The sequence below is a fragment of the Melanostigma gelatinosum genome (genome assembly GCF_949748355.1).
Source record: "Melanostigma gelatinosum genome assembly, chromosome: 3".
Taxonomy (NCBI): Eukaryota; Metazoa; Chordata; class Actinopteri; order Perciformes; family Zoarcidae; genus Melanostigma; species Melanostigma gelatinosum.
In genome coordinates this window covers 5,245,007-5,270,967 of record NC_136636.1, presented here as the reverse complement: position 1 = coordinate 5,270,967, position 25,961 = coordinate 5,245,007, and the positions used below count along the sequence as shown (strand labels likewise).

The following is a 25,961-nucleotide window of genomic DNA, read 5'->3' as shown; positions in this document are numbered from 1 at the left end:
AGAGCGTCAACCTTTTAATTCTTCTTTTAAGTGCCTTTGTCATCTTTTGATTTTGCTTGGGAAGTGCCTCCAAATGCCTCCTTGTAAATGAGCACGCCCAAGTGAGCCCTGTGAACCTCGCCAGTGCCTTCGTTAACAAGGCACAGCTGGATATGCTCTGCGTATCCAGAACACAGATCAACTTCCATTTCCCCCAGCATCAAGTAACTAAATAGATTACAGCGGCAATAGGCAAGAGCGAGTTTGTGAGGCAGTGTGTTATCTTTAGCTGCCCGGGTGCTTTATCAGGTCGAGTTGGAAAAGGGGTGGAGGGAGCCGAAGCAAGACTCAGACCTGCAGAAACAGACCTGAACAAAAGCAGGAGTAGAGAAGTAACCGCCGCTCTATGAGTGCGTGCTGTGGCCTCTAACGAGATTTACCACCATGACGATATACATCAATGCATTAACTGCATTAAATCTAGGGCAGGTAATGGATTTTAGAATCCTTTTTTTTGTTATATTTACTGGCTGGAATTCTCTTAACATCCCGAAAGCAATTATTAAATGAAATGCTCCGCGGATAAAAAAAATCATGCATCTGTAAATCCTTTCATTCGGCCCAATGAAATGATTGGACGACCTACCTGCCTCTCTACGTACCCACCTGTCTGCCTGCAGGCCCTCTGCCTATGTACTTATTCCGCGTCTTCCACAAGCTGCGACAGCTTGACGGCTGTGAGCGGCACGGTTAGCTTCTAGCCGCTGGCTCGGCAGTCGCCATGTTGAGAGCTGTGTGGAGGCAATAGATGTTAAGAAACAGGATGAACTCTCGTTGGAGCTGACGTCGTTCAATTCACTTTCAATTTTATTTGTATAGGCCTAAATCACAAATCTACAATCTCTACATCATACAAAATCCTCTGTCCTTGGACCCTTAAAGAAAAAGTGACGTTACCATAATCACAACTCGCATGTTGTCTGTTCTTTTGATCATACATACGTCGTGTCCACGTTATTCCCAATGTATGCATATTTGATTTTGGGTTGTGGTGCACTGAGCAATAGAGCGGATCATTGTGAGTATTGTTGTGCTTGGTTGGCAGCAAGATTTAACATATTTATTGTTTTAAAAGGGCCTTTATTGCAGGACATCTTGGCTTCTTTTTTTAACTTAATTGCAAAGGGTGTACACCTCTATGGCCTTTCCGTCCGTTCATATTACCTTCTGGATACATTGCACGCTTAGGAATGTCCCCAAAACAGCTCTGCTTTTGTGCCGGTCATGCCCCTGTGCGTCACGCTAAATGTTTTCTACTAATTTCATCGATCAAATTAGCGCTGATGTGACATGTTAAGAGGAAACCATAACAGCAGACGCAACAGGCATGAGCCTAATGGGCACAGGGCTTGGTGCTTTCATAAGACACACTTTCATATGCATAAAACCGCTCTCTAAGAGTAAGGCACAGCCTCCGACAACTCTCTATATGATGTGTGGAGATAAAAGGCGTCTTTTCTGTAGGCGGAGACAGGAGACAGAGCTGGGAAGTAGAGCATCTCAGATTAATGAGAAGGTGGCCTACTCAAACAGTTTCAAGTTCCTTTTTTCAGTGAGTTTCTTCCACTCTTTATCTCAATTTTCTTGTCATTTTCTGTTTTACTTTGTGCTGTCTATGCTGAATCACAGCAGGGGTGGGACATTGTTCTTCTGTGTCTCTCCGTAACTGCAAAAATTACACAAATAGTTGTAATTTGTTGAGAGGTTTCTGTCGAACACGACTCAACTCTAAATATATTTTTCACCCGGCAGACGAGGCATTAAAGCTGCTTGTTTCCTCGTGAAGCTCTGCAAGAGGAAGATTTCTCTTCTTAACTGGTTGCATTGCTTTACTTCTGACATCAGTGCAGCTCTTCCAGAGGCAGCCTCTGACATTTCCTCAAACGTTTTTTTGTATTCTTCCCTCACTTCTTCCGAGTGCCCTCTTTACATCCCGCTTCATTCAGCAACCCCTTTTAACCAAATTCCTATCAAATTGGTTCCAAAATTAGAATTGTAATGTTCAGCCTGGGATAGGCAACACATTCTCACACCGATGTGTCAATTAACGCAGCCTGGTCAGTGGTACTCAGCTAAAGACTATGACGCGATAAATTCTACTGTAGCGTCATTTTGCACGTCTCAGTGTGTCAATATACGCTCGATATATGCATAGTATCTTTTCAAAATAAACTTTAGTGTCACAGCTCCGCCCCTTCTCTCCTGTCACTCTATCTCTCACCCGCCTCATCGGCTCAATCGCACTCACTGGCAGATAAAAAGTACCAACTCAGAAAGATTATGCTGGCAAAACAGTTTTTCACCTCTTCTTAAGCCATGAATATAATATTGATCAAATTTAGAAAATGGATCACTGCTTCTTTTTTTTCTTACTTGACTTTCAGGGCTTCTGTAGGTTTCAGACACTGTGAGCGGATGCCTTTTTGACACTCGAAAAACTTTCAAGTTGTAATCCTCACCCCGGGGGAGATATTGTCTGTTTTGAGGGAAAAGCACACAACTGTTATGAAATTCTTCGAGATGTTTCGGGCGTTTTTCATCTTTTCGCTTTGCCCTTTCATTGAGTTCAAAAGCTGCGAGGCTTCAAGCAGGAACAATGCTTGGAGAACTTAAAGGAGTGGCTCTGCTTTCATATTGACTTAAAAGTAGCTGTCCCTGGAGTTGCTGGAGATATGAAAATGAATGTATATGAGATATTTTGTGCTAATGTGCCCACCATCGTCCCAAAACTGAAACCCCTTTTTCTTTTATCCTGTGGAGCACCTTTCAGAAAAGTGGGAACTGGAGTGAGTTGCGCTGTGGATTTGTTGATGAGGGATTAAAAGACTTCATAGTGGAGATTTTAAAGGGTGGTTGAGTAAACGCGCCATTGACGCACAGGTTTAAATTTAGTACATGAGCAGTCCATAATTGATGCTATCGCTGCGCTCTCTCTACATTCCCGCTGTCTCTTCGTGTTTTGTTAAATGTGCATGCTGAGCAGGAACATACGAAGCTGCTAATGAGAACTCATCTCGTGTGTTCTTCTTTTCTTTTTTCTACAGACCGGGAAACCAGGAAGGTGCAAGTTGGATTCCATACGTTTGTGATTGGATGTGAGACTACTTTGACCCTACAAAATTGAAGATGATGTTGCTATGGAAACTGCTGGTGCTGCAGTCACTCGCGGGGTGCCTTGCAGGTAAAGTATCTTATTAAGAACTTTTGATGCACGCCAAAGCTGCCTTTGTGAAGTCCTTATTCATATGTATTTGGGGCAAGTGACAGTATGAAAGCTGTAGTTCAGAAAGGAGCAACCTCCAGTAGATTAGCCATGAGCAGACGTATTGTTGCCGCACTGGTGTGAAATAAAAGAAATGTAGCATCTATTCAACAAGGATGTGTGTGTGTTTTCTTTTTTAAGTAAGCCATTGTCTGCTGAAGACTTCCAATTTCAGGCAATTTAGCATTTTTACCTTCCGCCTTAGTGTTGTATGTGGCACTCAGAAAAGGTTAGCAATATCATCCTGACTGTGAACGAGGAGAGCTCACCTCATCCCAGTGGGGATGGAAATATTATTTTTCACAAAATGTAGATCATAAATAAGGGCATGATTTTATCAGGAGTGGAAACCTGCAGTAATGATTTGGCAAACCACTGCCTGAAACCTAAACAGCAAAGACATTACACACATCTTTAAAAAGAAATATCACACAAGGGATATTAGATGGCTAATGTACTGTACAGTGCTGTGTAATGTTGTTGGATTAGTGGCGATACATATTCCAAATTTATGAACATTCTAGGCACGTAATGCAATAATAAACTAACTGAATGAAAAGTTAGACGGGATCGACATGCTTAATAAATCAATGCATTAGTATTTCAGGCTCATATAATGTGCTGATGTTAGCACACACATTAAAGGTTCCCTTTGGATTTTGGACCACCAGTAGTGCTGTGGTGCAGTGGTTTTCTGAGTGGGTCTTTGTTTTCACAAATCTTCACAGGAAAGCTTTAATGCTGACCTCGGTGAAAAGGGAATTCGTCTTGATTGTCGAATGGTTTCCATTGTTTGTCATTGTAAAATTTGATATTCAGATTGTGCTGCTCACTTAATCCAAATACGTCATTGTTCATATTCAACAAGCAACACAATTGTTTTTTTTAGTTTTTTGAATCAAGTGTCATTAAGATAGAAGTCTGTTCCAGAAGGCCCTTTATAAACTATGTTAAACTCATCTGACTGACCCTAATTACGCCTGTCAAAATTGATCCCCAATTTTAGTTTCAGTTCGTCACCGATCAATGAATCAATCAGGGATTGAACTAGGGCTGGGCGATATGGCCTAAAAAAAAAATCTCTGAAAATGATTTTTACTCGACACACATTAGGCCTGTTGTGAACCCGTTGCCCTCACGTGCACATTCGATGATCAGATTTGTTTAAATCTCTGTATTGCATTGGCCTTGTGGTTTACCCTGCGCCCGTCGCCGTTCATCTGGCTCGAACGATCCCACGTGATCGGGCCGCGGCCGGCTGGTGATAATTGACCAGCTTGCTTTGGGGCGCAGCTCAATCCTCATGGAGTTGACACCTCATGGAGGTTATTTATGTTGTGAAGAAATTCATCAAAGGTGCAAACGTGATCTGACACCAATCAACAGCCCAGTAATGCAAATGGTTAGAGCAAGGTAGCATTAGCTGTTAGCATTTCTAAGATTCTTAGCAAAGTTATAACGTTATCATTATATTTAATTGTAATTATGTCATTTTTGTGGGTTTCGGCGAGAAACCTGAATAAATAGTCGTTGGAAGGAGATGTTTTCCCTGCAAAATAAAATCAATATTAGTAAGGGGCTATGACCTGTGCAACTACCTAGCACTAGCTTTAAGTGTTAATTATTTGGTTTTTGACAGCGGTATCAAATTGTGTATCAAGAATTGTGTAATTTCACTCGTACTGGTATGGACTACTAAATTCCTGGTATGGTGACATATGACAGATCCAGCCCTACAATTGCATGATTATATCTTGAGCAGGAATCCAGTTTGATTTGGTGCCTTTTTTATTAATGTGCTCATACCAAGAAGGCCATCTCATATCGAATGCAGATTTCTGCAATTGTCTTCAGATGAATATTTATCTTATCTTTGATTGAGGCAGCTTTGATATGAGAGCAAGAGCAGGTTGTACATCATGGGGAAAAGCTGGTTAATAAGGACACAGTTCCTACATCTTTACACTACAGTGTACAGAAGATCCACGAACCACAGCCGTGAAAGGGTCGCCCCTTAGAATAAAATTGGTTTATCTTCCTTTCAAAATTCACCAGGCATGAACATTTCAGGGATGCATATACTCAGACCTCCAGAGCGCTAATGTGTTTTCAGCCGAGCTGGAAATGAACATCATGCAGCATTTCTAGATCTTTAAGCTCGAGAAGAGGATTATTGTACTCACCCTCCGCACTTATCAGTTTTGAACAAAACTCACTTTACAGCGGACGATATGGCCTGGATATAGATTAGAGAGGTGGCTGAAAGAATTGACTACGGTACTCTGGAAGCAGGAATGGTGCACAATATATGCTGCCCTAAACTAAAAAGCGGGGCTTTAATACGCTGAAGAACTGAAGCTGAAGATCACGATCAATTTAACATTTGTGCATGCTAGAGATAGCAAAGAAGAGAAGATGCTTTTTCTGAAATGCAAACATAAAATGACAAAGTATTCACATTTCACTCACATTTCTATGTCACAGTGGTCCCTCGAGACTGTCCTTTCTGACGTGATTCTCTAACTGAAGCTGGATAAAAGAAACTAACATTTGTCTTTGTACATTCTGGGATATATTTAATAGCCGTTCACAGCAAGTTATTAACTAACCACTCCATGATCTTTCATTTATTCGCCTCCTTGACCTATTTCGCCACACTTCTGTGTCCGACTCTGGAGACAGAACTTTGCTCTTGTTCTACCATCATGAACATCTTAGATGTTACCAGTACATGTTAAACATTACATGTTAATCTAGTCCCTGCAATATGTACATAATAGATTATACATTCATTTACAACACAATCTGAGCACACACACACACACACACACGTATATGTATATATATATATATGCATTATCTATATAATATGCACACCGGGTACACAGTTACAAGCATTGCACATTTCTCTTTCTGTTGTACCTAGAAGTAACAGTAATTAGGTTTATGTTTTTCAGACATTGTAAATATGTGAAATTGAAATCATTAATCATACAGCAGACAATACTCACACAGTGTGTGTTACTAAACAAACGACGAACAAATTGAGCAATTAAACACATCATATATGAATTAGTAAGTTATAATAAATGGTTGGAAGTGTCAGCCTCTTTAATCTTTCACGCTTAAAGATAACTGCCCCCAGCTCACTGCTGGTGGGAATAAGTGCTAATCCTCCGCATTATGCATTGTTAAATATTTATTGGAATTGTAATGCAGGTATTTGAATATTCATTAAAGAGGATCATATCGGGAACCAAGGGGGATCGTATATTTTTTTTTTTTGTCTCTGAGCTTTATCCACCTGAGGATTGTTTGCTGAGCACACTTACATGATTTATGCTCATACTCACAACCTCTCCCGGGAACTGTGTGTGTGTGTGTGTGTGTGTGCGCAGATTGAATCAGTTCATCTTCTGCTGAAGTCAGAGTGTCTGCCGATATACATCTCCCATCTGTGATATTCACAGGCATTGTTATATGGAGCCCGATAAGAGTGTTATTGCTGAGGTAACAACTAAATAAACAATAAACTGTTTTTTGTGAGTCCAGTCTGCAGAAATACGAAAAAATGTCAGACAAAAACCACGGATAAGATGAGAGTTTAGTTTGGAAATATTACAGCAACACAGGAGACGGGCCAAGAAAAAAACGGATGAAGAATCATTTAAATTAAATGAATTTAGATGAAATTAGAGAGATGACATTGAAAGCCATACAATATATACATTAAATATTTGTTTTTATTTCTTTATTATATGTATACATATACAGTATATGTATGTATATATGTGTGCATATATATATATATATATATATATATATATATATATATATATATATATATATATATATATATATATATTTATATCACATATTAATATGTACTATATGTATGTATCGGTATATACAGTATATGTATAGGTAAATATATATAAATATAAAACATCACCTTTGAGCCAACCTCACTGTCACTGTGATGTCTGTGTTTACAGCAGTCTATGGATTAATCAGAGTAACCAGGATATTGCTTCTGATGAGGGATGTTGAGGTTTCAACCGTCTCAACTGTACATATCTGGTGAACAGCTTCAGGTGGTCCCTAACTACAAATATCTGGGGATCATTCTTGACTCCACACTCACATACAAAAAACAAGTGAAGCATGTAATGGCAAAAGTCAAGTTTAGTCTACATAATTTCAGATACATACGCAACAACCTCACAACTGAAGCTGCTAAACTGTACTTTCATGCAATGATCCTCCCTCATATCACTTACTGTCTAACCACCTGGTCACACACTCACAACACAACCCTGAAGCCCCTACAGTCCGTCTATAAGCAGGCTATCAAGGTACTTGACATCAAGCCCAGACACTACCACATTTGCAACATCTTGCCCAAATACCATCTTCTGTGTTGGGATAGTCTTGTCAAATTCCATAACAGCTGCTTAACCTTTAAAATTCTTAATGGCCTTGCACCTCCCCCGTTGAGCACTTTCATAACACAAAAGACCAATAGCAGACTAACCAGAGCAACAGCTCGCGGGGACCTAGTGGTCCCAGGCAGGAGAAGCAAGTTCAGCCAGCTATCATACTCTGTCACAGCTTCCGTCACCTGGAACACTCTCCCATCACACATAAGACAGAGCACCACATACAGGTTCTTCACACACAACCTCAAAGCCTGGCTCATTAACAACCAGGTGTGTCAGCACTAACAGTCTCATGCCTGCCATGTCCGTATGTAGCCTGCCTGTCTGCCTGTCTGCCTGTCTGCCTGTCTGCCTGTCTGTCTGTCTGTCTATCTGTCTGTCTGCCTGCCTGCTTGTCTGTCATGTTTGATCCTGTGTCTGCAGGATTGTATTGCACAGCTCTGTTTGCTTGTTTTTGTGTTGTTGTCTTTTTAAACAGTTTTTAAATGTTTAAATGTTTTTAGCGGCTTCTAACACCGTGCCCAGGGACAACGGTTGAAAATTAGCTTTTTTAGCTAACACTGTCACATTTACAGTCATGTTTTTATTAATGTGTGCTGTCGATTAATGTGAACTGTCCCTGTACAAATAAAATCTTAATAATAATAATAAACTGTTTTTTAATTTGTTTACCACCAGGAGCAGAATTAGGTTTGGCAGAAATCTCAAAAAGGATATTTCAGAACCTCAGCAGTTAGCATGAACAGCAACAGGCTGCTGAAATTGTACAACATGAAATCTGTCCTACGTCCAAGAACACCACATTGATCGATATATTCCTTTAAGGCCTTACGCAATATCAATTTCCGGCCGAGACCTTCAGACAACACGCACAGAGCAGAACTCGTATTGTCCACCCATAGAGGAGTCGTCTGATCCTGACAGTGTTTGATCCGTGCGTGTCTGCAACCCACAGCCTGCCACTGTCTCCGGCCATTTGGAATTATAACAGTACGGTTTATGTATTGCAAAACAATCTGCGATAATGGGCCAAAAACTACACGAGTAAAGAAATAAAACAGATGTCTCGAATGAATTACTGCTGATGACATTTTTTTACCGAGGAGCCTAATCAGAAGTGAAAGCCTAAGAAGAGTCGGGATGAAAAGTTGTGAACAAAACAACTAATCAGAGGCATTTTGCAACTAATTGCTGTGACCTAAGTAGGTCAGGGAGACTGAGAATAAAATCAATAAAGTTGACAGAAAGAATGTGTTGTTTTGGCAATGTGTGTTTATTTATGAAACAACAATAATTGAAACGTGGCAACTTTTAACATGCATATTAAAGAAAAGGGTAACTCTTTCAACTGTTCATTTATTAAAGTGCGGTCGGGGTTTTCTTCATCAAAAGCGTACAGTTTCTTCTGCATTAAAAGTGCCATCATCAAGGAGTAACATTGGGTTTAATGTTTTTAAAATGCTGGATTAATAAACCAAATTATAAGCATGACAAAATAACTGCAATCTATTTGTTTTAAGCTACATCATTACACTGTTGGCTTTCAGTCTCTCTGCTTTTACACACCAGTGGGTGTGAAATGGACCCTCGCTGTTGAAACATATTCCATATATCAAAGTCCTTACTGTAGAAAAATGAATATCCCCTGCCCATTGAACTCCTTATGTGCAGTGACAGAACTATCTGTTCTAATAGTTGCAGGAAAGCATGAAGCATGCGTGCAGATGCTCTCCCTTCTTGTCGCCTTGAACCCGTTTATGGAGTCTTTTACCTGCTCGCAGCCTTCGGCGGGCCTCCAGCAGCATGGAGAAAATACATTTTCTTCAAGGGTCATGTGTCGCAGTTCCACTTGCAGAGCCTTGTATATTATCTCCAACGATCACAGAGGACGGCATTAGTCAATCTTTTGCTTTGCTTTTAAGGGCAGGTATGTGAGTGCGAGTGTGTGAGGGAGTTGATGAAAAACGTATTTCGCAAAGTGGACTCGCTTAGGTGCTCCTCAACCGATTTTCTGTACGTATGCTTATTCATGCTCTTTCAGCATGCTGTCACCTGCAATTGGACTGGAGGTTTATTTTTGTTTGCTTCTTTAAACTGGCACTTGTCAGCACCGGAACTGCTATTTGACAGACCAAAGCAGTTCTACTCTGAATACTAGCAAGAGAGCGAGAGCACAAAGATGAATAGGACGCTGATATCCTCTTATTTGTAACCCTTCCCCGTCAGTTTTCGGCACATTTTGGATTACTGCATATGTTTATTTTAGACGATTTCCTGACAAAAGGCCACACAGTAAAATAGATCACAGTAACACACACAGATAGACTGTTTGACCTGATTTAACACTGTATACTGAGAGGTAAATGGTAAAAGTAGGCTGTCAAAAACAACCGGGCACCGAGCTGGAGTTCTGCAAGGTGGGGTGGGGGGGCTTGAATAGGATTCCAGGGGTCCATAGCTGGTGTCTAGTTTACCTTCTTTTAATTTATTAGAATGACTCTAGTGAGAGAAAATTGTGTTTAAGAGTGACAATCTAATTATTGACCCCTTTTACATCTTGCATTAAAAGGTGTTTCGTGTGATCGTATTGCAATCTCAGTGCTTGACCACATGAAAGTATGGGTGTAAACCATAGACTGTCGTAGTCACCATGACGTCAACCATCGGTTTGTGGACTGTCCTTTTAAAGTCTGGAGTTTGGCATTTTGGCCGTCACCATCTTGACTCAATGAACATCATGCTGTATCGAAGACTATTTTAAACTGGCGATTGAGGCCATGAACTCATGTTTACAATGTTTACTGAGGTAATAAATCAATCAAGAAGTCGGATCATTTTCTTATAGACTGACAATCTGACTTTGTTTTGCAAACCGAGCAGTCGGCTCCTTAATTGGCATTGGAAAGAACGCAAGTTCAAGGCACTTCTGCATCGGCTTCACTTTTTCCTTAAAAATCCATTCTACACTACCTGCGCAGCAGCAAACAGACACAGGCAGAGACTAGTTGGTGGATGTTGTCCAGCCAGATACTTCCCTCGGGAGTTGGTGGAGACCAAAACAGAGCAAAAAGGACTGACACTCAAGTGGCCAGAAACACGACTCCAAATAAAAGCTAATGTTGCTCCATATCCGCACAATGAGTAAGTAGTCAAATCTTCACCATGTCAACTGTCGGTCTTCCTTTCAATCCGTCTTATTTTTCCAACCAGAGGAGTCGTCCCTGGATGGCCGTTCGAGAAAATGCAAGTTGGCTTCACTTTTCAGACCCGGAGGTTGCCGCCTGGTGTAAAGACGCCCAAAACACAGTTGAGGAACAACTACGTGGGCGGAAAAATATAATCACGCGCGACTGTTGCAAACCAGCAAGGAAGCAGCCATTAGCCAGTTAGCGAGCTAAGATACTAGTAAGAACGAAAGCTAGTCAAAAATTATACTCAAGACACCCCTGGTTGTAGTCAGGACGTGACCAAGTGTCATTCCATTTGATCCAGCAAAAGTGTACAAGCGAAACTTGGCAAGTGAGACATTTATGAAGCAATGGAGAACAGCTAGACTGGGTTCTTGTTGCAATGCCAACGAGAGCAGGAGGATGTGACGTTGTTTGAGCTGGACAGAGGGATAGAATTTCAACGTGGACACTGGAGACACATCTTAATACCAGTAAGAAATTTCATCAGGTCAAATCAGATCTAGATACAATCTGGACACAAGACGCATTGTGATGCGAGGTGTAAATGGGGTTTCACAGCAATCACCAACTAACAAAGCCACAGATCATCTCTCTGATCAAGATTGTTTTCATTATCATTGTTGTTGGCAGATCGACACTACCAAACACGGCTATCATTCACACCATCATCACCAACACTATTAAGGCTCGAGGGTTGTATCACGAAATTTCCTGCCAGGTTTAATGACATTTTGTGAGCACAAAGAGTAGCTTGGTATCCTCCTGCAATCAGCACTGTAGACGTGTGGTTTAAACTGTTTCTTGTCTTAAAGGTTGCCGTTGGCAGTGTCTCTTGTGCATCCAAGTCCCAACTCTTATTTCAAGTAACTTCTAAGTAAAGCCTGACTGATACTGTATTTTTGGGGCCAATACTGATGTCAATTTGGTCCATATTGTTGATTTTCTGAATTGTCAGTCAACATATAACAGGAAATGTCTGCAATAAGGTGATATCGGCCAATATATCCATATAGCTCCACTTTTAAGCCAAGGCTTAGCTCAACCAAGTTACTGAGCGAAATAGCCTAAGTTACCTACATGTTACACTCTGAAGAATGCATCAAAATTCTATGTTCAGCAGTTCAGTTTTCACCTGATTCGTCACATTATTCGTGTCCACAACTTGTCAACTATGTTCCTGCTTTTTACAACCTTCATTAGGAGACTGTCAGGAGCCAATGCAAGTATTCATCTAAAATGCAGTGGCATGCCAGTGCTGGGAGAGCACTAATGCTGAGACAGACACATAGCTGGGGGGGGGAGGGACTGTGCAGCCATTTAGCCATGTGTCACCCCAAGACTGGATTCACCGAGTGAGTCACAGCCTGCCCTGAGCAGGACACACTTGACCGCTGCGAGCTTACTGTCATCGCAAATAGGAAAATAGGACAAACTGCTGAAGTCATGGCAAAGGTGACATTCAAAAACAATATTTATTTTTATCATGATTCTTATGCTAAATGAACAAGAATGATGCTCATCTGCTGACATTTCTAAACTGCAAAATGTCTCTATTTGCAAAATCACATCTGTTTCGAGTTTACAATCTATGAATTTAGTTCCGTCAAAAACAAAACAGTTGTCCCTGAGGGGCAGTGTCGAACCTTAGTATAATGTAGGAGCATCCAACACAATGCAATAGAACCACCCAGATACAACAATACATAGCTCAATGCAGTAGTACAACCCCAGCACACTGCAACAGGTGTTAAATTGGGCCGGAACGATTTGACACCTCCAATTAATAAGTTGGCCTAAAAAAAACAACCTGATGGACAGTTTCATACAATAAAATGTCAAGCGAGGTCATTTTTTGTGTGTGCTGCAGCCTGGTGTCCCTTCCAGCTTAATCAATGTGGTTAATAAAGTTAAAAACACATATACAGCAAGACTTTTGTGCGATTTAAACAGCTGTCTAGGTTACGCTTCACTTAACGCGTCAAATATAGACTTGGAAGTGTAAAACAACTCAGGGGGGGGTCTCCGTGTGAGGCTCTAAGGTGGAAATAGTGTGTCAGTGACTGCGAGATTGACGAAGAAAAAAAATGGAATCCAAGGCTGTCCTGTATAATAGTATAATACCCAAGTATACACCATAAATGCAAGGCATTGCTATTTGTATAGCACCTTTCAACCGCAATGCCATTCAAAGTGCTACTGCGCAAAACTGTAGCGTGTGTATAAAACACTCCAACCGTGCCCTCTGGTCACAAACATCCATACATGCGCACTCCAAAACATTGCTTGGTGGTGTTCTTGCCTGTGACCTCATATTTGTAGCAGGGCTATATATAGACGGCAGGCCTCTTAGAAAGAGCACAAACCGCTGTGATATGGTGAAAGGTGATATACTATTCACACGCATTAATCTTTGGCTATGATAGTCAGCGGGGCCATGGCGCTGGTTAATCAGTCTTGCTTGTCAACAAATGCAGCGATGCAACGGTGCTGCTGTCATAATGACAAAAAATGTACATTATCTACATAATTCACTTTAATGATATTTTAAAAAAGGTGGACGACTCTCGGGTCAAAAATACACCTATGCATTATGCATTATCCAAACTCATTACATTATGCCTTACGTCGCTCCAGCAGATTTCTATTGGTGCTAATGGACCTGATTCATATGTTGAATTATTGGGACAGACAGACGGATGACTTTTAGGCCCAATAATGACATTTCATTGAAGAGAACTCTGCTGAGGCGGCAACAAATGCGGCTCCATTTGTGCCCCGATAGGAAATTATGAAGCAGGCCGGCCGCACATTCGATAAGGGTCCCGCTTCTGTTGAGCTCCCATAAAGACGATCGCTATCTGATGTGACATCAAAACATGTGAAGGTGCGGGTTCGGCAACGGGTAGCGGCTTCCTGTTTGTGTTGGTGAAGGGTTATTATGAGCAGGAGGGGGGGGGGGGATCATTACCTGTACTTCATGACGTGCTTTGAAAGTAATGAAGTCAGATGGCATCATCCACCCAGTACATGAGGTTATTGATGGCAACAGATGGCACTCTTTAGCATATCAAAGAGTCCCTGCTCCGCCAGTTTGCTGACTTATTATTTGTGTTTGTATCGGCTATGAACGCTTTGTGTCGCAGTAATGTAAACCAAGTTGAATTTACATTTGCTCAGTGAACTTCTCCAATTAATGGCAGACCCCGACTTGAAGTAAGGAAAGAAAAGAGTTGAAGGTGTGACTGAAGGTTTAGGACTCTTTAAAACCTGCTGTGGTCGAATAGTCTTTTGTCCGTGCTGAGGAAGGTTTCTAACTTCGTGAAATTACCTGGAAGTATTGAAGTGGCAGCCATGTTAAGAGCTGGTCGAAATCTCTAAAAGCTAAGGAAAGGTACTTCAATGCTTCCTTTCTTCAGCATAATGTACACTGAACCATCCTTTACCTTTAAAGAGATAATGCTCTCACCAGTACTTGCAGCCGCATCATGTCAACCAACCACTCTTATAACGTCACATTGTTGATGTTATAAGTTGCATGTTCTAGAAAGTAGTATTTCAGTTGCAGGAACTTGAATGTACTTGCAATTGAAGTGCCCTACAAACGTTAATGTAGGAAACACTGTTTGACATTGAACGCAATGCCTTGAAATTGAATTGGGATTACTTTTCTGAATTGGGATTAATCTTTTTGAGACAGACGCTCCGAACTACGAGACTTGACTGGAGGACCGCGGCCTCTTCTAAGTCGGCCAACAGCGAATCTACTTCATTTAGCCAATTAACCGCATGGCACTGTGCCTTGTTTCCTCAGCCGGTGATCCGGCATTATAATCCCCTCTCACCGAGGACTAAATACATCAGTTAGTTGTGTTGCTACAAAAAGCGTGGCTTTTGCAGCGGTAATATAACATAAACTTAGTGGCCACTTTATTGCAGGTACACTGATGTAATCCAATACACAGCTCTGCAATAAAAAAAAACTACCTTATGATTCAGTTTCATCTCAACTTCATCTAAGATTTGTTTAATTTACATACAGGAGATGGTCAAATTATAAAGCTGTCAGTTATGAAACCATCACAAATTGCAACTGCAATACTAATTTATGATTTAATTTACACCTCTGACAGTGGGAGAAAAGTGAAAAAGTGAACATGCTTTGTATAATTAGAAATAGTGGCAGAGCTGCAAAGATAAACACAAGTGTAAATAGTTTAGCAACCACCCAGCTGATAGCAGCTAACTTAAGGATCATTTTATGTTCACGTCTAACATCAAAGCGATATGAAACCCATTGCTATCGAGCAAATTCAAATTTTTTTTTTTTTTAATCTCTTTCACCAGCTGGGGAAATATGGTTCCAAAATACGGCACAGCTCCATATGTTACATTGCTAACTGACGAAGTGAAGCTGACTCACCGCTAACTCGCTGTTGGTGTCAGCGACTGTACGCATTCCTCTAAGGAAGGACAATGTGATATAAAGGACATTCAACACAAATCCCATACACTTTGAAGTTCTGCCACACATTTTTACAAGGAATACAATGTGCTATTACTACTACTCTGTGTTTTTACCCTTTCAATTCAGCAGGCTTTGATTAAAGAAAAAAAGAAAAATATTACAACATCTAAACCTGCTTAATATTGGCAATCACAGTAAATATGACGCCAGCTGTTACTCATATGCAATTGTTGTTTGCATATGACACAATTATTAGATTCCACATATTAAAAAAAAAAAAGAATGAAAACAAATGTGTGGGGAATGTTTTTTCTTCAAAACTGTAAAATACTGCAGCAAGCTCAATTTGACCAGTTGGATGATTCAATAATGACATTCAAATGTATCCCTCATACCGGTAATTCAACAATAAATAAGAAGTGACTGCAATTCAAATAAAGTCTCCTCGCCCTAACCTCTCGTCGAGTGCTAAACCATTTTACACGAACGTACATCGCTCGGGATTATTATGTTGTTGAACAACTGAAGGACGTGAAGAATCTGTCATAGCAGCACTAGCACCTCCCGGATGTCGCAATAACTGCCACCCAGAATGACGCACTCCTAATGTGTCTCCATCATCGTGCCCACCGCCCCGTGAAGGGCGTTTCGTAGGTTGACGTGCATGTCGGACGGCCTCATATGTCAAGGTCTCTTCCAGTTGCGCCGGCCTGATCTCTTCGGGCCACTTTACAGTGACGGGATGAACATTGACCTCTGTCGTTCCACTGGGTGAGCAGCCTGCGGTGGGCCTGACGGCTCCGGGCCAGCTGAGCCATGCTGCTGGGCGGACGCCGTGGCCCCTTTTTGGCCCCTGGGTCTGCATCCGCGCACACCTCCAAGCTGGCCCAGCTGTCCCCACTTCATTATGTGCTGATTAGCACCAGATTACTCTGTGAGGTGGGTGTAATCATCCCGCTCGCGGCGCTGCTAAAGGAGGCAGCAGCATCGAAATGAAGATGGGTCACATTCTTTGTACCCAGTAAGATCACCTCCGAACTCCAATGCCAGGGCGGGCACGTTAAGGACAAAAAACATACCTGGCAGGTGATTGGCTGAACCATATGTCAATCAAACTCTTGCAGAAGCCAGTCGGGAGAAGAGCGAAAACTTATTTTCAATCGCGGGAAGCCTTCAGTGGCGATCTTTGCTCTTCTTTCAATAAAAGCACAATATCTTCAGTTCTGATATAACTGATACTATTGCTGCATCCACATTAACATCCAGAACCAACCTCTCAGCCCGTCGCTGCAGGTCAGTGGTGTATTACAATGTGCCCCAGTGATATTACCATGTTATGAAGAGCACATACACACCATTGTGGCGTCTCCTCAGATGATCGCAAAGAGACTTGACATTGGCCAAAATACCCAGCAATAATCAATAATCATATCTGTATATGACAAAAGAACAATGAATTACTAGTTCATGTAGAATACGCATATCATTTATGTTATAGATGGCTACTGACATGGCGAATGTTTTAATGTAAGTGCCTCTTTGAACACAGGCCTGTTCAACACATTGCTAGAGGGCCTGCTCTCTGGTCCCTCTCTTACCAACAGCCCCAGGTCAACTTCACTGTCTATATTTGCGCTCCTGCTGCCGTGTGTGGACTCATTCCTTAAAGCCAGACGAGATTCATTTTAGTGAGGGTTTTAGGGTTACAGATCTGCTTGATGACGTTATTAGCGAGGAGCTCAGCAACATGTCTGGCTAACCACGGAGGAGGCGTCTTTAGGTGCCCTCACCTGCTCTTCCTCAGGAGGAGCAATTATGTCAAGATGTGCCTCCCCAGATGGCCTCCGAGCCAAGCCCCTTTGCTAATTGGCGGTGTTAGAGATTCAGAGTAGGTTCAGGAGAAAGCATTCCCCTTCTCCTCTCTCGACTGCACCGACATCTTTGTTTGGGCTCTGTTTTGCTTTGTCAACTCTTGCCTTTTGATATGCATATCAACACATGTTTTATTCATGGCCCCTTTGGAGTGGAATCAGTGAGAGATCACCTTGCTGTTGTCTGTGAGCAGAAGGAGCGTTCGCCATGTGTTTGTGCGGACGAGGTTTGCCATTTCAAAGCGGATTTTTGCGACGCCGTCTTGCTCTCATGCGACCCAAAGAAATGAATGATTTATGTGACTGTCACGCCGAGGCCGTAGCAGAACAAACCCAGACTGTGCATCTCACACACACACATACTTTCCCCTCAGTTTGTCGACAGCTTGTAGGTTTCTTTTCCCCCCCAGCGAGACAGCGGTGCTAATTGAGTGGCTGGGAAAAGAGCCCGGCTGAGACGGGAAGGGAGAGGCCGAGCTACGGGGGTTTGCTTCCCCCATCCCACAAGGCGCACGCACAATATATGTTTCGCCAGAGCCCCGGCCTCATGTTAATCATAACGCTAAAGATGTGAATTTTAATTAAGGTTTCCTTTCATTACGATCATGTCAGTGCTTTATTAAATCTCAGGACGTTGCCGTAGAGACCATATCTGTGGAATCAGTGTATGCGTGAGGCTATTACGGCACATTATGCAAAGCAATTCAAAGTTTGCCTGATTATCAGATCGACCACACGCTGCTATCAGATTGAACACATACTTCTGGATCAGGCAGGCTTTGACCTCTAATGGGATTCTGTATGCCGGGTAACTCATTAAGGGGTTCCGCCTGCGTTTATAAAACTAGAGTTACGAGGCTTCAGTGTCAATAATGATCACACTACAGGGAGGGAGACGCGCTCTGTAGTCTGAGTAAAATCAATGTGTGATCGGGAGTAAAAATCTGACGGTGGAAACGACGGCAAATTTGTTTCAGCAAATGGTCAAAAATGACATGACAGGCAATGGGATTTTGGCTCTGTTGTGCTGGGTGGAAAAGAGGACGTTTTATACTGACAGTCATGCCTAGTTTTTCTAACCTTGACCAAGTCACTTTTATGTCCAAACCCCAACCAAACCTTTAACTTTCACCCTTAGGACTGGTTGTTTCTATTTATTCAGCTTTAGGTTTATCGTAGCAGCAGCTAGCTACTTGCATTAGCCTACGCAAAAGCTAGCTTGTTGCAGCAGCCCTGCAAGACTATAAACGGCGGGAATAGATTTGGACTGAGGGGGGCGTCCGCCTCATCCCTTGTTAGACTGACAGGCTTCTAAGAAATCTTGTAAGCCGTTGTTTTACTGCTTAATCTTTCGTTCAACATGAGAAAACAGAGATTTGTTGCCAACTAGAGTCAAATAACATGTTGCCGCGGGTTGGTTTTCCTCCTGTCCTCCCCAGTTTTTTGATTCACCAGCCGCCACTGATATATAAAACCTATGTATGTTGTATATACAACAACAAATCCTATTGGGTGTGTGGTGAAGGCTCGTGTATTTGTGGTGAAATGTACATCTTGTAATATGTACTGTTTTTGTAAGGCACAGACGGCAGACTTTGTTCCTGTTGAACAATCGGAAAACGCATCACAGGGCAGTTTCAAATGGCATACTTAGTCATTTTAGGACTGGTTGTGGAGGCGAGGTCTCTTCTTTGTTGTTTCATGCCAGGCGTTGCTGCGTGGATGCTGTGTAGGTGTTGCATCATACTTGCTAAGCTTTGTACACTCATTTGTCACTTCTCTGTGGGATTCAGTCCCCCTAGCGAGGTCTGCGACTGCTTGTCTGTCTGAGCGGAAAAAAAACCTCCAAACATCAGCCCAATTATTCTGTTCAAATGCATCGCAGTTAGAGGGTACGACGGAATAAGAAAATATGATTCATTCCTGTCTCAGTGAACCTCTTCACGTACTGGCGCAGTGTTTACCCATAAAGTTGTTTGGCTCACTGTTTGCAATGCAGACTGTGCAGTAAGGCTTTTTTTGGCCACATTAGAGTGCCATGCTGTTCACTAACCATGCACAATACATTTACAGCGTGCCTAATAGTATTGGCAGAGGAGCAGCGGTGGTGGGCAAAACAAACAAAAAAAGTCTGTTTGGAAGCAGTCATTTTGAAAAGTATTATGTCCCAAAGCACAAGCAGTGCTTACAGGGATTATACGGGAAACCATGAGTCAGGGGTTTCCTCTGATTGAATTCATCTTCCTGCAGAAATATCACACCGCATTCATCTCTTTTTGTGTGTGTTTAATGCTAAATACGTATTTCCAGAGGTTAAAAAAAAAGTTCTCTATCAGATTGTACAAGTCATTATGTTCTTTCGTGTAGGTCAAAGCACTTCTCTATTGTTGCTAACCTAACCACAGCGAACAATACATTCAGTCGGCGACATCGCATTTCACACATGATGGACTCTCCTGAAATGGTTGTTTTTTTTGTCCCCGCTTTTGCTTTGCACCCCGTCTCTGTGTGAGTTCTATTGTGGCTCCAATAGTGGCGGAACCTTTCCCAAACAGGTCAGGCTGGAAGCACCAAGACAGTTCAGGACGGCCAAATGAGAAGAGTTTTCCAGGCCGTTAATCTTCTCCTTTATGGCCAGCTTAAGCCAGAGCGAGCACAGTCTGTGCAAAAATATCCCCCTTCCAGCTTTCAGAAGATCGATGCTGATACCATCTGAATAGCTGTTTGATTGTAGCATTGTTGGATGACATTAAAACCTGCCAGCCCTCAGTGGATTTGTTTCAAAGACCCAGTACACACAAAGCTGCAGCAGCAGAGTGATGGAGTGGGGCTCCGTGAGCGCAGAGGTGGTTGTTTTTGCAGGGTATGTATTTGTGCCACAGATTCGTTTTCACAGGAGCACGGCTAGAACGATGCATTTTAATCAGACAACATGAACTAATGGCTTGCATTCTTTTGTAACTCCTTTGAAAACATTAACTAGAGCATTGAAAAATGAAATCCTGTGGGAAAAAAAGGGCAGGAATTCCGGGACACTGTCAGCTCTGCCAGAGTTTGTTAGAGACAAAATGTTCCGGGCATCAAATTCCCGATGTGAACCACATCTTTATAGTCACAGACCGCAACAACTGGTTAAAAATGGGAACCACAATCACAGACCCAAATCTGAAATACTTGAGACAATTACCACAATAAATACGTAGTACACAAATATGGAACAAAGGAATACAATTAGAATAGTTGTAATATCGGTGTGTGTATATAAAGATGGGCAATGAAAAAGCGTTCCTTCATCTCCGAACTGTGAATATCTCAAATCACAAATGTATTAATGAAGACAAGGCATTGAATAGTCAGAACCCAATGTTTTTAAAAATATAACTTTCAAGTGTCAGACTAACACTTGAAAGTTTTATTTAATGTTAAAAGATGATCAAAATACCAAAATTATTTGAATTGTAAATCAAGACATCAAAGAAGGAGAAATTACCAAAATACAAGTGGAAAGACAAGTGCACGAGAACCCCTTAAGAAGATGAAATCAACAAAATTGAAAGTGGGGTCCTGTGATAGCGTCACATTGAACAGCAAGTTATCATTCCGGCCCTTGAGCAGAGCGCGTTTATAGATCCAATACATCCTTTAAATAGCAGCTCAAGAGAGATCAACTTTCTCAAAGCCAATGAAAATATCTCTTTTTGAAGATTTCTTTTATTTATTATCACTTACAGATCTGTGGTCGTTGTCTCAGGTATTTGATATTTGACTCAAGAGTTTTGGCTTCCCTCTTAAATGGATTGTTACGGCCCTACTGTAACTGTTCTGGTAATAAATTATCTGAAACTCTTCAGTATTCTGTTCCCCTAAGTTCCTTCTTCTGTCTATGTATTCACACCAAAATAATATATTTTTGTCATTTCTTCCTGCACGCTGCACGATTGACAGGTTTCAACCTAATCACCGAATTAAACTTTACAAACTGAGGTGATGTTTGCTATTCTGTCTTTGTACTTCCTGGCCATTCATGTTCATAGCAATGCAGTGATGAGACAGCCAGAAAAACGTCTGTGTGTGTGTGTGTGCTCAGTGAACAGATCTATGGTATATTTCTTTTCATAAACCTTGGCTCCGGTGGAGATTTAATGATACCTGATATGACAGTGAAAGGTTTTAGATGGCAAAAATGGTACAGAATATAAAAACCGCAGTATAAAAGGGCCCATCTTAAGATGAATAGCGACTCGTAAATGTTTAAAGTACCAAAATAAATACAGAAGTCGACGATAATAAATTCAGATGAGAGAAAGAATCCTGAGACTGAGAAAAGCGAGGACTGAAAAGATCAAAGACTTTTCCGACATCTTTACATATTTGTCATCCCATTTTAGGTTTGTAAATCTTTGGCTGTCGCTGTAATGTCGGCAACAGCCAATTTCCAGAGTGCTGGGGGGTATTCCCTGTGGCACCAACCTGGTGCATTGGGCTGACATGTTTCTCCCACAGAGCCGCATGCAGATGAACAGCGAGAAGAGAAACAGCCCGTCGCAGGTGCGTGAGGCCTACTGGGAGGCCGGGTAAAGGTACCGGAGTGTTAGAGAAGCATATAGGGTTAGGACTTTAATGGTGACCTACTTCTGTTCTGTTCGGCACGGCTCCACTTGCTGAACAGCCTCCTCTGAGCTGGGTAAGAGGAATGTTTCCACTTGCTTTTGCTCCCAAAGAACTGAATCAAAGTTGGGGACAGCCTCATCCTGTATTGTACTACCATTCATAATTAAGGACTTGTACTTGTATAGCACCTATTCTAGTGTCACGACCACTCAAAATTCATTCACACATTCACACCCGTTCATACACTGATGGCATAGAATGTCACATTGCTATGGCCCGATGAGTAGCTACATTGCTCTAGTGTAGCATGAAAACATTGTGGAATTAGCTAGCTAGTCAATCAAACAAAGCCAGAAGCTTGGTGACGTAGCGACTGCCTGCTGGGCTGGTTCTGGTGAACTGCTGTAGCTAGCGAGCTAACCGTGCAACATTGTTCAGTTTACTTCACCCTGTTAACCCAGGTTATTCAAAAGACACGTTTCTTCATCATTTGTACCACTGACTCCTGTGTCATACCCGTCTGCAAACCGTATCTTCATCGAGCACTCCAACAGAAGAATTTACCAAAGTTAACTTTTTTTGAATCTTAAAACCAATTTAATTGAATCTTCTCGCAACGTTTGTGACATATGTTTGTGACATAAACAGATCCAGATCCAGATTGCAGGTCTGTGTTACACCCCTGCTATGTATGCAGCCGACACCCCTACTGTTGTTATGCCTTGAAAAATTGCATGCCGACGAGAGCAAAAGAGGGCATAATGCCTGGATGACTGGATTAAGATAAATACGCCTCATAATGGAAGCTGCACATGCACAAAGATATACTCCATTTGCTAATGTTTATTTAACACATTATATATTGGATTTGGCATATCGCCTCAATAAATAGACTCGGCATAGCTGTGGAGATGGTTTCACAGATATTCGCACTCACTGAATATAGCTCTGATGATTTATGAGTGATACATATATTATTCTTCGTCGAATATAAAATTGAGTGATGTAGAATTCATGTCGCTCTGTCAAGTGACACAGCCTTGTTTTTTATGCTGACAGTTTCGGATGAATGGTGCCATTGTAGTCTGATGGGGACATTTTTTCACAGCTGCTGGTGTTTTTGTCGGTTTTTTTTGGCACCTCAGTCCCCAATTCTACCTTCTTTTGTGTTTAAACGAGTTCAGATAATACAGAGGAACATATTCTCTGGCATTTTCTACCTCATGAGGCTAAGAGTATTGTTCTCGCTGATAGCGGATACACAATAAGGTTGGTTAAGTGCATTTCCGTTGGAGAGCCCTCGACTCACGCCACAATCGCAGTCACAAAATGGCTGTTGAACGCGACCACGCCGCCTTTTGTGGGGCAGTCAGTATTATCTTTTTGCTACAACAATTGGTGCACCGTCACATGTTGGCAATGAACGCAGTCAATTTGTTTTTTCTTTCTTTTTTTTGCCCAAGAATTTATGAGGTTACGGCAAGCACGGCGGGCTGTTTTGTCACCAAAACATTGAAAAGTTGTCTGACAGATAAGATTTGTTGCGTCCTTGAATGAGCTCAGTAATTACTACCGGATGATCGGGAAGCAACGAGCACATGCCAGAAATAATTAGAGGGGGAAAAAAGATGAGCGCGGATGTTGCTGTATTGTCTTGAATCCTCTTTTGGAGAGATGTTGGTTCATGGCTGAGGGGCAGCTCTCGCCACACAGCGAGTTGTTGACAGAGATTCTTCCCTCGTTCTTTTTACAGGAAGCTTTTTATCCCTGATGATATCAGCGTCCAGATTTATGCAGATTGTATGTTTGTCAGAGGTGGTGTGGAGTTTAGTTTTGCATGAAAAAAGAATTGCTTACCCCAAACTACAATTAGCATGCTATTTGAACACTTGTGCGGAGATTGGAAGCATACTCTGATGCTGTTAAAATATATATATTTATGAGGTGAGCAGGGAGACATTCTCTTGAATTAGATTACCGCTTGAGCAGTTCTTTGAATTGTGCATCACCCTGTGTATATGGTCCTGTACAGCTCTACGTGCATCTGTCACTATACCTTCACAACACAATGCTGAAGTTTCTGTTGCTTCAAAGTTTCCATAGTTTGGAGACAACATTACCGGTTGCGATCTCCATTGCCGGGAAGGTACATACAAAAGACTTTTGTTCCACCGCTGGTTGTATTTGAATGTACGGCTTTACAGAATTGTCCAACATCAATGTTTGGTTTGGTGAATGCGTCACAGCTCAGATTACTTTACCGGGTAACTTCCTGGTCAAGAAAGGCTTCATGAGGCCATATTCTGCACCACTTGGACATGCATGGAAACTCAATAAGGATGTGGTAAGGGCTAAAAAAAAAGACAATCACTTGACTTCCTGATAATATATTAATGACATCGTCCGGTCTTCACTCCCACACTTTTAGACCATGATTCAGCTGTACTGTGTGACGGCTCTGGAGCTCATTACTCGTCATAGAGTCAGACTAACAGTCTCTTCTACTGTAGATTGCTCAGATCATTATTCTCTCTCACACACCTGCATTTACACACATATAAGAACATACTACATTAAGATATGACAAAAATATTTTGGAGTGCTCTACATGAACGAGCCCCATTGCAAATAAAATCACCGTGAAATTGTGACATTTTCTTTTTCAAAAAGGTTTTGAAATCCCTTATGAAGCTCCCACAAGTACTGTGCCATCAACACTCCTGCAGGGACAGAGGAGCACTTTCTCCAACAGACTGATCCAGCTCCGCTGTCACAAGGACAGATTCAGAAAAACATTCCTGCCCTCTGCCATTAGACTTTATAATGAAACACCTCGGGCCAGATCGTCGTCCTTCACATGACTACAACGCTACACGGCTGTTGCTTGTTGTTGGTGATCCTGGCTCTACTGTCCAGGTTGTTTAGTTTACTAGTTGCTCATTTTATTTAATTAATACCACTATATTCATGGTATATACTGTGCATTTCTATTTTCTATTCTATTCTAGCTTATTTTTTATTAATCTATTCCTTCAATTCAATATCTGCTCTGTTATTTTATTGTACTGTAGATATTGTGCATTCCATATGTTATATTTTACTCTGTAAATTGCTGCTGCTACAAACGAATTTCCCCCCCTGGGGATAAATAAAGTTTATATCTATCTATCTATCTAACAAACACTGCAGTTCAGATATAGGCCCCAGACTACGAAAGGTCAAGGTGTTTTTTTTAAAGCAACATTGATTTTAGTTTGTATTTCTTCTTCTTCTTTTTCAGATTGGTTAGTAAAATCCAAGATCTCTGTTTACCTCAGCAAATCTGGATTCTGTTCGCCTAACCTTTAAAGAAGAAGAACAATTAGACTACAGCACAGAAAAAAGCAGTGATTAAATCTGTTAATTTTCCTTATCTTCAAAGTGTCATTGATCCTTTCCAAAGCCATGCACAGGAAGCACCCTGCGTTAATGGCAGCTTAATGGAGTAACTGAGACTTCTGTTGTGTCGTTTGCAACAAACTGCTCTGGCCACATGAAACCAGCTGATTACACCGGGCAAATAAATAAACAAATGGACAACAAAAAAGCAGTTTGACAGACATAAATTAAGGCATTTTTCTGGACAATTGTTCAACATTAATCAGGCTCTATCTCCTATTACCGCCTAAATAGCTGCTGAAGACACGTCCCAATTCAAATCATTCTTCTCGGCGCCGCGCTGTCGTGACAGGCGGTTCAAATTGATATGTTGTGTCTGCTTGCGGTTTTGCCCTTCTAAACACTTAGAGCAGCATCAACCTGTTTCTGCCGCCGACTAATTGGCTTTTTTTCTTCCTTTTTTTTGGTCTAAATTAGTCGTCAGCAGTTTTGTCTTTCCCTGTGTCCTACAGAGAGCGGTGTCCTGCAGAGCCCCGTCTTCACCAAGCAGCCCGGCAGCATCGTGTATCCTGTGGAGACTGTGCAGAACAGGGAGGTGGTGTTCAGCTGTGAAGCCCAGGGAAGCCCGCCACCTATCTACCGGTGAGTGAGCGCCATCAGTGGCAAATGTCTCCATCTTGTCTCAAACAATCCGTCCTCGCATGC

The 25,961-nt window shown here is 41.7% G+C and overlaps 1 protein-coding gene across 1 annotated transcript in view; it reads left to right on the top strand.

Moving 5' to 3' along the window:
* cntn4 (contactin 4) overlaps positions 1 to 25,961 on the top strand; it is a 126,359-nt gene that overhangs the window by 13,082 nt on the left and 87,316 nt on the right. The window contains exons 2-3 of the mRNA XM_079265843.1: positions 3,084 to 3,220; positions 25,769 to 25,898. Of these exons, the coding sequence (XP_079121969.1) occupies positions 3,166 to 3,220; positions 25,769 to 25,898 (185 nt within the window). The 5' untranslated portion in view covers positions 3,084 to 3,165. The remainder of the gene's footprint in view (positions 1 to 3,083; positions 3,221 to 25,768; positions 25,899 to 25,961) is intronic.